This window comes from Cryptotermes secundus, unplaced genomic scaffold, assembly GCF_002891405.2.
Source record: "Cryptotermes secundus unplaced genomic scaffold, Csec_1.0 scaffold868, whole genome shotgun sequence".
NCBI lineage: Eukaryota > Metazoa > Arthropoda > Insecta > Blattodea > Kalotermitidae > Cryptotermes > Cryptotermes secundus.
Genome location: NW_019745096.1, coordinates 398,517 through 411,123, shown reverse-complemented (window position 1 = coordinate 411,123; position 12,607 = coordinate 398,517). Strand labels below are relative to the sequence as shown.

At 39.3% G+C, this 12,607-nt stretch overlaps 1 protein-coding gene across 1 annotated transcript in view; it reads left to right on the top strand.

Annotated features, from left to right (window-relative positions):
- Window positions 1–12,607, top strand: part of LOC111874991 (Down syndrome cell adhesion molecule-like protein Dscam2) — a 203,409-nt gene that overhangs the window by 89,522 nt on the left and 101,280 nt on the right. Inside the window, 1 exon segment of the mRNA XM_033755675.1 lies at window positions 12,320–12,455. Coding sequence (XP_033611566.1) covers window positions 12,320–12,455 — 136 coding nt within the window.

Genomic DNA, 12,607 nt, shown 5'->3' with positions numbered 1-12,607 from the left:
CAACATTAAATTGTGTACCAGGCTGCTCCGGCGCATTTGTTTGTGGGCTACACCCCTGATTATAATTTGTTAGTTTCTTGTTGCCCAAAACGTGGTAGTTCGCCTCCTAAAATTCCTGGCTTGACAACCTGAGAATCAAATAGGACATATGAACATCAGAGTTTTGTCCTATTCTGCAAGGCTCAAGGGTTCCCCAGCTCCATCATTCAGTTTCGTTGTAGTTTGAATGCCCACTCTCTACATGTTAGAATGCTGTGTAAACTTAGGTAAGTCAGCAGCAGAGTCTAGCTTGTCATGCGTAAACACTGCGTTATGAAAGACTTGTTATACAGAGGTGAGTGTTAAGATTCATACTTGGTCTGTCCACAGGGTATACCCAGGGCTTAGTCAATGTCACTTTCAGACTGTCATACCAGCTATCCTCATTGAGGTTTTCTTTTGTGGTTTTCCTTTGTCCTTCCAGGTAAACTTTGGGATAGTATTTTAAAATAAGCCATGGCTGATTTCTTTGACATTCTTTCTGGTTCATCATCATCATCATGATTGCCTTAATGCTGGAGATGATAGGTTCTATCCTGTGGGTGCCCACACCTCAGAAATGAATTCTGTGCCCCTGTTTAAGTGGGTGTAGTTTAGAAGGATCACTGTCTTGTGTGGTGTGACACCATGTTCCTTGGAAGGAAGTGGGCTGAGCCTAATTTAATATACTATCCCATCATTAGCTTGGAGGGACTAAGGAAACATACAGAAACCCTAATTAGCATTCCCAGTACGCCGGTTTAGATTTGAACCTCAGACCTTCAGAATACAAAGCAGGGTTGCTGCGCACTCAGCTGTGACATTCACTCTTAATGTAGTTCTCTATGTATGGTTTGTACTGTCTTATTTATGTACGTCACGTGAACACGTTTGTGGTACTCATCCAGTCTGTTCTGTTGCATGCAGAACCGGTTGGGAGGGCTGCCCCAAATGTTCCTAAAACTTCAAAGTCAAATTCTTTTGATGTGGAGACTGGTAGGGGTTTTGGTTTCCTTTGTGAAGCACAAGCATTTCCCGTTCCCATGTTCAGGTAAGCTAAGGTGTTGGGTTTATATCTCTGTATTGAGCATGTGGGAGGTGTTACACCCAAGGTTCTCTTTCCCTTATGAACCCACACACATGTGAAGGTGTTGGTCATGGGTCTGTCCTGTTATGTGAGGGACATAGAGCCCCCATCCTTATATTCAGATAATGTTAAGTCAAGACTGTGAAACTAGCCTTCATTAGATGTAATAAATAGCTTTATTGTTCTCTTTGGTAAGCTGGGTTTGATGAACTGTTGGAGTGGTTTCAGAGAAAAATCTGTAAAAGGGTATGACACTAAAATTGTGCTGGACATTTTCCATTGCCTGAGGCACATTTGATATGTTTAACATTTTGAAATGAGAGCAGTCTCCACTGACAGTGGTTTACCATGTGAGAACAGTGGATGGAAAAAGAATACTGAGATGGGTGTTATAATTAGAATTTTAAGGCCAGATGCCAGTGGAAAGACTCAGAAAAAATGGTTGAGCCAGGTGCTGGGGGACAGTAAGAAGACAGAAAATATGTGGCAAGAAATCAAAAAGGAAATATTAGTTTGAGAAAGAGCAGGTGGGGGGCTTTCCACTCATTGACCCATATAAAATGTAAATTATGGTAGAAGAAGAAGAAGAAGAGGATAAACGTTAAATATACCTTAAGCTGTGGGTGCTGCCAAAGTATAACTGTGTAGTGATGTCAGAGATAGGAGATTTGAAGCTTTCTTGGCAGTTCCTATGAAAAATACTGCCTTCTGGGATATATACCATGTAGTCTGGTAGAAGTTTATTGGTATTTTGGAGGAACATACTGCTTCCCCAATATTAATGGAATCTGCTTACTACTCTTTTTGACCCTGAAGATGGAGGCAGTATGTTCCTCTGGAACATCAGTGAACTCTGTTAGACAGCACTATGTCACACCCAAGAAGACAGTACTTTTCACCATAAAAGATGTTTGCAATATCGTTTTATGTCATGTTGGGCCAAGAGTGTTTGAAACATCACAGCAGTCTCATCCTGTTTAATTTGCACCCTCAGGCTTGCATTTTGGGTGTAACAAGTTCGTATCTTAGCCAGGTTACCATCTATCTGACCTAGATTTTCATAGTTTTCTGTGATTTCTCCATGCAAATGCTAGGTTTCTTTCTTGGAATATGTCATGCATGACATATTCATCATTCCCTATGTAATTCAGCAGTTGAAACAGGAATGAAGTAACCCATGAATGAACAACAAAATGTTTATAAACATATATAAGATCTGGGGTTTTCACAGCAATGAAGTTTCTTGTTGTAGTTCTCTTGCAAAGTACTGAAACAGTTAAGAGTAAGGGAATTACAACTTCCTGGTTCCCCAGAGGGGTAAGTGAGGATTGGTCTCTTCATAGCGTTCCTTGGAAAAGGACCCGTATTGTTAGCTGTCACTGTTTCTTTTGTCTCTGTCAGAATCAGTAGGCAGTGAGCCCCCTAGATTGCCCCCTCGTGGGAAATCTGACATTCTGACTAGAAGGGTGATGACACAGGCGGTTCTGCTGTGTGAAGCTCAGGGCCAGCCTGTCCCTGCATTCAGGTGAGGGCTGTTCATCATGCTGCATAGGTTTTCTGTTCTCTCTCCTTCCTTCTATATATGTAACAGTCTTTGTTGCATGAGGATCAATTTGAAAAGTCCAAAATCCTCTCTGATTCACAAGTTGCTTGAAAATACTAAAAATGTATATTTTAGTGACTATGTTTTTGGCATGTTTGTAACCCTGCAAAAGACATGATGAGTTCGGTAAGTCCATACACTGATCGATCTGCATGTCCTCCTGAATTCAATCAAAATTATGGAAACAAAAGAAAGTCTTTGTTGAGTTGAAACTGTGTTAAAATGAGATTAGTTGTGTTCTTCTAATGTACATCTTTATTTCCATTTTATTTTGAAGGATATATTAAACAATTCATATATATTTAATATTATATTATAGTGTATAATAATAATGAACATTCTACCCTTATTACTGGTTACTTATTTTTTTCAATCTGTCTGTATTTCTTTGACTTCTGAGCAGGTTCAGTATCTTCAACAAACAGTGAATAGTTGAATGTGAGTTCAATAGTTGTTTGTTATAAGGGAAGAGTTCATCATAGTGTTGATTGTTTCATTAATAATTCCTTTTACTGGCTGTACCTGTTACGTGTACATTACAATCTTCTTCCCTTGCGTCTTCACGTAAAAAGATATTAAATTTAGTACAAATACAAGAGACAAAAGATGATAAGTAATAATTTCATGACTTACATATTATGCAATGATCTGAAGGAAGTAATGAATCTTCTGGCCGAGATATGGATCAGTGATGGACTCTAATGAACATGCTATTGGACTCTTTGAGTTCCCTGAAAGAAAGGGAATATTTTGGACTAGCTGAGCAATGATTAACTTTTCAAAAAGGACCGTGCTCGGTGGAATTGGCTTGGTAATTAGTTAGTTATTTGCATGTTATGCATTGTCTGCATGGAGTGCATGAACTAGTGAAGTCCATACTAGATCTTGGAATAGTTGCAAGGATAATACTAAAATGGAAGTAAAGTATGAGGATGTGGACTGGACTCATCTGCCTTACGTTCCAGTGGCAGGCTGTTGTGAACACGGTAATGACTCTTCAAATTCCTGTCACGTCATCTGTGCGTACTACATGCCCACACCACTGTAGCCTCAGTTACACAGATTTTTCCTATAGTAGTACCGCATCCATGTCTTGCCTAATATCCTGGTTTCGGATTTTGTTCCATCTTTAGTACTCCGTAAAAGTCTGTGGGTATGAGATGATATAGTGAAGAGTACTGGCAGTGATTCTATCTATGCAGGAAGCGAAATGGCAAATTTCCTTTGTTCACACAGAGATGTGTGACTTTGGCTGTTTTGTGTTTTAGAACCAATTGGCAGTACACCTCCATGGTTGCCCCCCAGATCAAAGCTTGGTGCTGTGGGTACCATTTGCGGTCACCCCACAGTACTTCCTTGTGGGGCCCAGGCCCATCCCATCCCTGTGTTCAGGTTGGCAGCATTGCGACATCAGTATTGCTTGTGTTCACTAAGTATCTTTGTTTGTTTGTCATGCAGTCTGTGCATGAAGCAAATCACAGCTTCCATCAATCAAAGCTGTTTCGCCCTTTAAAGCATGAAATTTGCCCACATAATACATAATGATTCGTACCTCACAAGAAACACGCTACATCTCCGTAGTAATGATCAATCAGTTAATCCTGTTTCGGGAAGTAATCGTTTGTTGTGAGAATCACAGAGGTCATGTATTATTATTATTATTATTGGAGGGGCTGGGTTTCCCCATGCACCGCGACCAGTGGTCTGTTGTACGTCCCCGTGTGATATTCTACCAGTCCCTATACCCTACCGATACTGGTGCGTAGAATCAGTCCCAACTCAGCCAGCGAGTTCGGCCTCTACTGGCTCAGTGGTATCTAGATGCTTCCCCCATCTACCAGAGGCGTTAGAGACTATTGTTGGGCGGAAAATGTCCTCTTTTTTTATAATTTAGCTCAGAAGCCTCCTTAAGGCATGAGGTTCTTTTACGTGCCATAAAGCTACGACACGGGACCCACGGCTTAAAGTCCCTCCTGGAGGACTTGTTCCCTGAATTTTTCCGCCCTTAAAAATTCCACGACCTCCGCCGGGTTTGAACCCGCATACCTTGAGTCATGAGGTGGGAATGTTACCCCTAGACTACGGAGGCTGCTCAAAAAACACGTAAATGCACTATGTTGGCAAAATGCAGAGTTTCTGCAATGCTAAAGCAGATGGTATATACACAGAGTATGCCAAAAGTCAGTTAACTTGAAACATTCTCTCGTATTAACGGAAATATTCAGATTTAAACCTGCCAGTCAATTTGTGGAGCAGTATCACAGTACTGTGAGTTGTGTGTTTAATTAACATGGAGGATATTTTTTTTTTCTAAATTAAGTATGTAATAAAGAAATGTCTAATGTATTTTAATTTACATTTTACTAAGCAGTAAACTGACTTTTGGGCCATCCTCCAGTTTCCATTGGATTATACAGGGTCTGGATTACATCTGATATTTGGGATGAGGAGGGGGGGGGTCTATGTTAAATAACAGGAAACTTTCTTTCTATTAGATTTGAGGTTCTTGCTGTGGCGAATATTAAGGTTACAGTGTTCTTGCATGTGATGGCATGTAGTCTTGTATACAGGTACAGATTGTTCAGAGAAAACTTCTGTCTCCATTTTCTACCCTGAAGATGGAGGCAGCAAGTGCACGTCTGTCTACATGACATCACATCCCAGAAGACTAATCTTATGTTTCATTTTTATCTCTACTGGTTGCCTATAATCCTTGAAGCTTGATTTAATTTCCTAGAATTATTGATCATTCTTTTTACAAAAAATGAGCACGTGACAGGAACTGTTTTTCTCAGTTAAATGTTTAGTTATAACTCTTTTTGTATATTGCATATTTAATTTAAAACAGTCAGTGATACAAATATATGGCTGTATGCAGTGTTATGTTTCTGCTGTTGATTAGTGTTTTCAATGATAGAACTGGTGATTTGAATTTCACATGGTGATGACTATGCAAAGTGTGGTGTTTGGGGTTGTAACGTTATGTAGTTCAGAGAGAGTCCATTGTTTTCAAGTAATATCACCTCAGTCTTTGGGATTGAAGAAACAGGCAAACAGGAAACTAGCAGAAGTTGGTTTACTCTTCTACTGTGAAGAGAGAGGTCATGTGTTACTGGTAAATGTCAGTGTCTCTCTGAACTAAGTGGTATTAAACCCAAAAGACTGTACTCTTTTTTAAGAATTTGTGGTTATGCAATTTAGTGTGTCTATGGTTTTGCCAACAGTATATTTACCTCTGCAATATAGAACAAGGGTGTTATAAGGAGGTTGTTTCCAGACTTAGTTACACTCTAAACTGGATCAAACTTTCAGTTGAAATTTCCAAGTCAGCTGTGCCCTTAACATAAATGTTGCTCTCTTCTTTATGTGTTCATTTATTTTGAGCAAATTTCTCTCACCAGAGCACATGGAAAGGACAAAGGTTAAGAATACGTTTTCTGCCTAAAATGACCTTGATGTCGGAATATCTATTCATATTCCAGTATTCAAGCAACATTCCGCTGTGAAATAGCAGAAATATAGCATTTTAAAATATTTTATCTCATATCCAGAAAAGGGTTTTGTTTTTTTATAGGGATCAATATCTGCTTATATTTGTATCTGACCTTATTAAGTGATTGGTTCTGAATATTTTGATGTTGATGTTGGTCACCAAGATTAGTTTGCATTTTTTGGGTTCTAGAACCAATTGGCAGCACCCCTCCTCGGCTCCCCCCAAAGTCAAAACTGGATGCAGTGGTAGGAATTTGTAATCATCCTGTGGTTCTTCCTTGTGATGCGCAAGCCAACCCCATTCCTCTGTTCAGGTGGGGAGCATTCCATTAATGTAATGTCCATTGTTTTATATATGAAAAATTGTTGACAGGCTGTAGCAGTGATACATCAGAGAGTGTTGGCCGTGTTTATCTACAAGTTAATAATGATTTGGTTTGTTACTTATGCTGATGTAGGACATACATAGTGACATACTGTATGCCAGCATACTTGGCATAAGCACAGACAGTGTAATGCATGGCTGTGCTACACATATTTGCATTACAGAGTTTTGCCTTTACGGAAATTATAGAACGAGGGTACGGAATTTACAATACAGACCATAGATTCACCATTATGGAAATTTTGGATAAATGTCAACATTTTTTTGAACAGGAAATGTGAAACAATCTCAAGAAAATTGTGTTTTTAACCCAGCCCTTATGTTGAGAGCATGTGGGTTCAAATCCCACTATCAAGACTTTTCTTGTGTTCATTCCAGAGCCACAGGCAAGCATGTCTCCTCAAGTGAAAGACAAGGAAGTGGGGAGTGTGAGAAAGAATGTAGGTGAGCGGGGTATGGCCCCTCTTCTTTGTGTGGCGCAGGGACATCCTCCCCCTGCATTCAGGTATCAATACCTTTCGATTATTTGTGCTGGCTCTCCCATCTCTTAGCTTTGATAATTAAGAGTATGCTGTGCATATATAATTCATCTGCATTTGGAATTGTGCCGTTACCTTATTTGTCAGGATAATATGGTGTTAAGAGGAAAAAAATATCATGAAAATTATATATATATAATTGAGAGGTTTTAGGTGAAATGAATGAATTTCTGGTCAGAATGTAATGTGACAGTGTAGTACACGCATTAGAACTCCATTTGGATGTTGTTATGACCTTGCAGAACCACAGATATGTGTGGCCCCAAAAGTTAAAGATGGGCACATCACAGGTGCGAAAATACAGACTGCAATCCACGTGACAGTTACGGTATTATGCATTGTTGAGGCATTCCCAGTTCCATTCATTGTTTAGGTAGTGGATTGCTCAAGGATTAGCAGTTTCTGTATTCAATCCATTCAGTGACTAAAGGTTACCACATAGTGTATTATTGAAGGAGTCTGAATTCCATTGTTCAGGTAGAGTGTTGTTCAATGATTAGCAATTGCAGTATTCATGCAGTATGTTAATCCATTGTTTCTAGGTAGTGTGTTGTTCAATGATTCCCATTTCCAGTATCCTTGTAGTGTTGTTCAAGTATTCCCATTTCCAGTATCCAGTATCCTTGTAGTGTGTTCAAGTATTCCCATTTCCAGTATCCTTGTAGTGTTGTTCAAGGATTCCCATTTCCAGTATTCTTGTAATGTATTGTTTGAGGGTTCCATTTACCATTGAAAAGGTAAGAGTATTTTCAAATATTCCCATTTCTGTTTTTCTCATTAGAGTATTGTTTGAAGATACCCATTTCCATTGAAAAGGTAAGCATATTGCTCCAGGATTCACAGTTTCTTTGTTTGGGTAGTATATTGTTTGAGGATCCCATTTCTGTTGGAAAGGTTCATGGGTTTTCATGTCCAGGTCAGTCAACTTATTGTTAGATTTATGGTTTGTTTTTGAGCTAATATATAATTTAAATGTGCTGTTTCCAGTTTCTTGGTTACTTGGATTGGTTCATAGATAAGTTAAGGACACTGTTCCAGTTACAGAGGTTATTTAGGGTCAGATTATGTGAGAATATGATTATATTCAGTGAGCTATAAAGGAAGATGAACGTGGAAATGGCCATGCCTTTCAAGGTACTATTTTGGAATTTGCATGAAGAAAGGGACAACAACTTCAGTCAGTGAGACAGCCCCATCTGAGGCTTGGAAATTTGTGCCTCTCAGATACTGGTGAAATGTATTAAGATTGAGCCAATTTTCTTTGTGATTCAGACAAAATATTTGAAATTTTCTGTATCCGATAGTGATCAGAATTTCAAACTGAATTGAGTGTTATTTCATAATTAATTTATCTTAATGATTTATATATTAATTCATGATGATGATGATGATGATGATGATCTTCATCTTGGTGGCCAAGTAGGCTTGACCTCTGACACACTGTAACCATGGAGTTGGATCCTGTTCAGAGCAAACATATTTGTTTGTTTATGTTTTCTAAAGTGTGTCCTGAAGTAATAGTCCCTATATTTGGTAAATTGCCAGATGCCTGAATAGGATTTAGGTTGTACCAGCTGTGCAGGGTGATGCTCAAATCAGGCTCTAGCACCAAGGAAGAAGAAAAAGGAAAAATTACAAACTGAAATGTTCTGTGCTAAGAGTATGTAAGATAAATAACATTCAGTCACATGCCACTCACAGTCTAAGGCATGTACAGTCTTTGACTGCTTGAACACTGGATTCATTTGTTAAAATCCTGTTTGTGGCATGGATATATGTCCGTGTTTTCTCTATGTTGTGTTTTTATGTGGCCTTTCAGTGGGCTGATACCCCATCTAAGCAGTCTTTCCAATGTCTTTAAAATACATACCTTCAGAAGTTCATTATGAACTGGAATAGGTGAGAGGCACTTACCCCCAAAGGCTGGAGAACGGCATTTTCGCTGTATTTGAGGATCTCACAGCATTGACTTGAAGACTACTATCTTCTGAAATATTTTCAGTTACAGTCACAGACACAGTGTAGTTGGGTGAGGCATTATGTTACTAGCCAGAAGGTTGCGGATTTGATTCCCGATGGGGTCATTGGATTATTCAATTGACTTAATCCTTCCAGCCGCACTTTGGCCCTGGGGTTGACTCAGCCTCTAACAGAAATGAGTACCAGGAATCTTCTTGCGGGTAAAGTGCGGTTGACGCGTAAGGCTGACAACTTACCACCATCTGTGAGTCGATTCTCTAGAAAATGTGGGAGCCTCTACATCTCACAAACCTCTGTGGACCTCCATGTCCTGTTACAGGGATGGCTTTTTGCAGTCACATAGTTCTACCCCCTCATTCAGGTATTGTCAGATTATTTAAAATGTTGAGCCCTCCTTTCAGGTTCCAGCTGCTTCAAGTTTTCTGAAACTAACAAACTAGGCTGCAGTCTCTTCTCCATTATCTCTGTACAGGAAATTTGTCACTCACTTTTCAGAACCATCTGCAAGTGTTGCCCCAAAACTGAAAGATGGTCAGTTTACTGGGGTAAAGGCTCAGTCACTGGTTGGTGGGAAGATTGTGTTGACATGCATGGTTCAGGGTTTCCCAATACCAATGTTCAGGTAATTGTAAGTACTTGTTCAGAATGTTAGTATTCCCAGTGTTACTGTTTAGATAGTTGGATTTTGTTTTAGTGCAAGATTACAGTCTTGAGGAATATAGAACTGCATAGGCTGGTAGATACACACCATTGTTTTGGAGGAACCTGTTGTCTTCATCTTGAGGTTTGCTGAAAGCACCAGGTTCATGCAAAGCATTGGTACCTGTCTACCAACCTGCAAGGCTTTGAATCTTGGAAGACTCAAATCTTGATATTCACCTCAGTGACAAGCTCAGATCTCCCTACACTATGTTGTTTTTGGTTTATTTAACAACACTTGTGCACTAGCTTAGATTATGTGTTGCCTGATGGCAGGATGATTGTAAATGATCAATTTGAAAGATTTAGAAAGAATGGTCTTAATATATATTGCATCACTTATGTGCAAGGACCATGGAAAACTGTGGAAATATTCATTGAAGATATCTGATCTCTGGACTGATACTGAAGCACCATTGCTAACCACTGCTCTGTTGACATTGGTTCATTACATACTTGAATCAGTTATTAAATTAGTCAACATAACCTCTTAAGCTCAGAATTTGGAATGAGTCATACATGTCATCACCGTTCATTATCATCACCATCCTTTCCAATATTAGGCCTACTGAGACCTGTTATGGGTATTAGAGAATAGAATCCTTTGAACATTTCAGCAATCTTCTCGATCTTCTTTTATTTTCTATTGGGGATGTAATTTTTTTTATCCTTTCTGATCCTGTTCTGTTAATTTGTTCTTTCCAGTTTCTTCTGTAGTTTGTAAATTCTGGAATCTATGGAATTTGAGGTTAGCTCATAATTTATTTGTGTCTCTTATGTCCCATGTAAATGTATGTTGCAGTTGTCATGAAATGCATTTTTGCTGACATTGGTTTCCTCTCATCACTCCATATTCTCACACACATGAAATTTATTGAAATCACATCAGTGAAAAATATGCCTGATGCTCAAACACAGAAAGGATTATTGTGGGAACACATCAGAAGTGCTAGAAATCCGTTCCTAGCCCTCATGTCATATCATTTTGTAACAAAAGGAGACATTTATTTGAAGAACCAGATGCAACATATCATTAAAATAATTTATTTCTTTTATTTTTAATTTAATTCATAGGTTATGTTACTATGAATGGAGGGATGTTTGTGTGAAATACTAATTGAAAAGGATCTGAAATTACATGTTCATATCCCAGCATTTATCTGATTGACAGACTAGGGAACCTTGGAGAAATTTGGTCAGGATAACAAGTCTCTGGGCTCACTTTCGAACCCAGGGCCACCCAACAATGCATTTGTACCACACGGTGTATATATATGTTTCATATGATTCTCATAGTAAGTGATGATTTTCCTAAACATTAAGTAATTGGTATTTGTAACAGAATGCAGTATGCTTTCTGTGAGGTAGGAACTGCATTTTCGTATATATAATTTTGATGTATATCAGACGTCAGATGGTTAAAATTGTTCTTAAATTGATGGACATACATTGTCATAGCACAGAAATATAAAAACACTGTCCCTTATGGAACGTTTCTTTCTTGCATCACTGACGAACTCGTGTTTTGTTGTATGAACGTACAGAGCCTCAGACTAGTGTGGCTCCAACACTGAAGGACAGTAAGGTTGGCTCTAAGAGAGAAGTGACATCCCAAAGATCCGCCATATCCCTGTTGTGCCTTGCTCAAGCATCGCCAGTTCCTGTGTTCAGGTAATGATGTGTGATCGCACACAAAGGAAAAACCCAGCACATAGATATTAAACTGAAGTGTTTCACATTTCATAACAAGTAATTTCATCTGGCAAGAAAATAATTACATAGTGAGTGAGATTACAGTCTTCTGAGGTGTGACATTGTGTATTCAGATGGGTACCATCATTGCAGAGGTACCTGCTGTCTCCATCTTCAGGGAAGAAGTGCTCAGTGGGGGAAAAACATATATTTAAAACATGGAAGGGAGAATTGGAATAGAGCTCTGAGTCACACATGTTCCTAAGAAGGGGTGTGAAGTTACACATCATGTGTTTCTTTCAAGGCCATTCATTCTCATTGGACTATTTAGAGCCCCATCGAAACACCCCTTTCTCTGTGTCTCATACTCTTTTACTTCCTTGACTTCTTATAGGGTAAAGATAGAGGCATCAGGTTCCTTCAAAAGGTTTGTACTAATTTACTAAATTAAAGTGTGTCATATCCCAGAAGGCTGTAAACTTGATGGCTGCCATCTTGAGAACCACGGATCTCTCAGGTATGTAAATGCTTACACACTTACCCTGCCTGCAAGTAACATAGCCTGAAGACTCCCTGGCAAGAAGTTTGAATGGGGGGAGGAGTACGAATTCTCCAGTTGTATGGGGTTTCCAATCTCAGATTTTTGGTAAGTTTAAAAAACCTATTTCAGAGCCAACAAGTAACATAGCCCCAAAATCACCTGGCAAGAAATACGAAGGAGGAGAAATTATGTATTCTCCAGCTGGACAGAGGGTCTTTATGAGCTGCCAAGTAGTGGGGTTTCCTGTTCCATTGTTTCGGTAAGTTTCGTGAACTTATTTCAGAGCCTACAAGTAACATAGCCCCAAAGTCTCCTGCTGGAGGGAAGAAATTTTATGGTGGTGAGATGGTAACTCCATTCGTGGGAGAAGTTGCCTTTCTGACATGTCAAGTTGTTGGGTACCCCGTCCCTATGTTCCGGTGAGTTCCAATTCTCCACAGAACCAACTAACAATATCCCACCGCGTCTCGTGGGACGCAAGATAGAGGGCACTTTCATGTTGGACATAGTTGGGTCTTGTACCGCCATGGTACTCTGTGACGTGCCAGGTTATCCTGTCCCCATCTTTAGG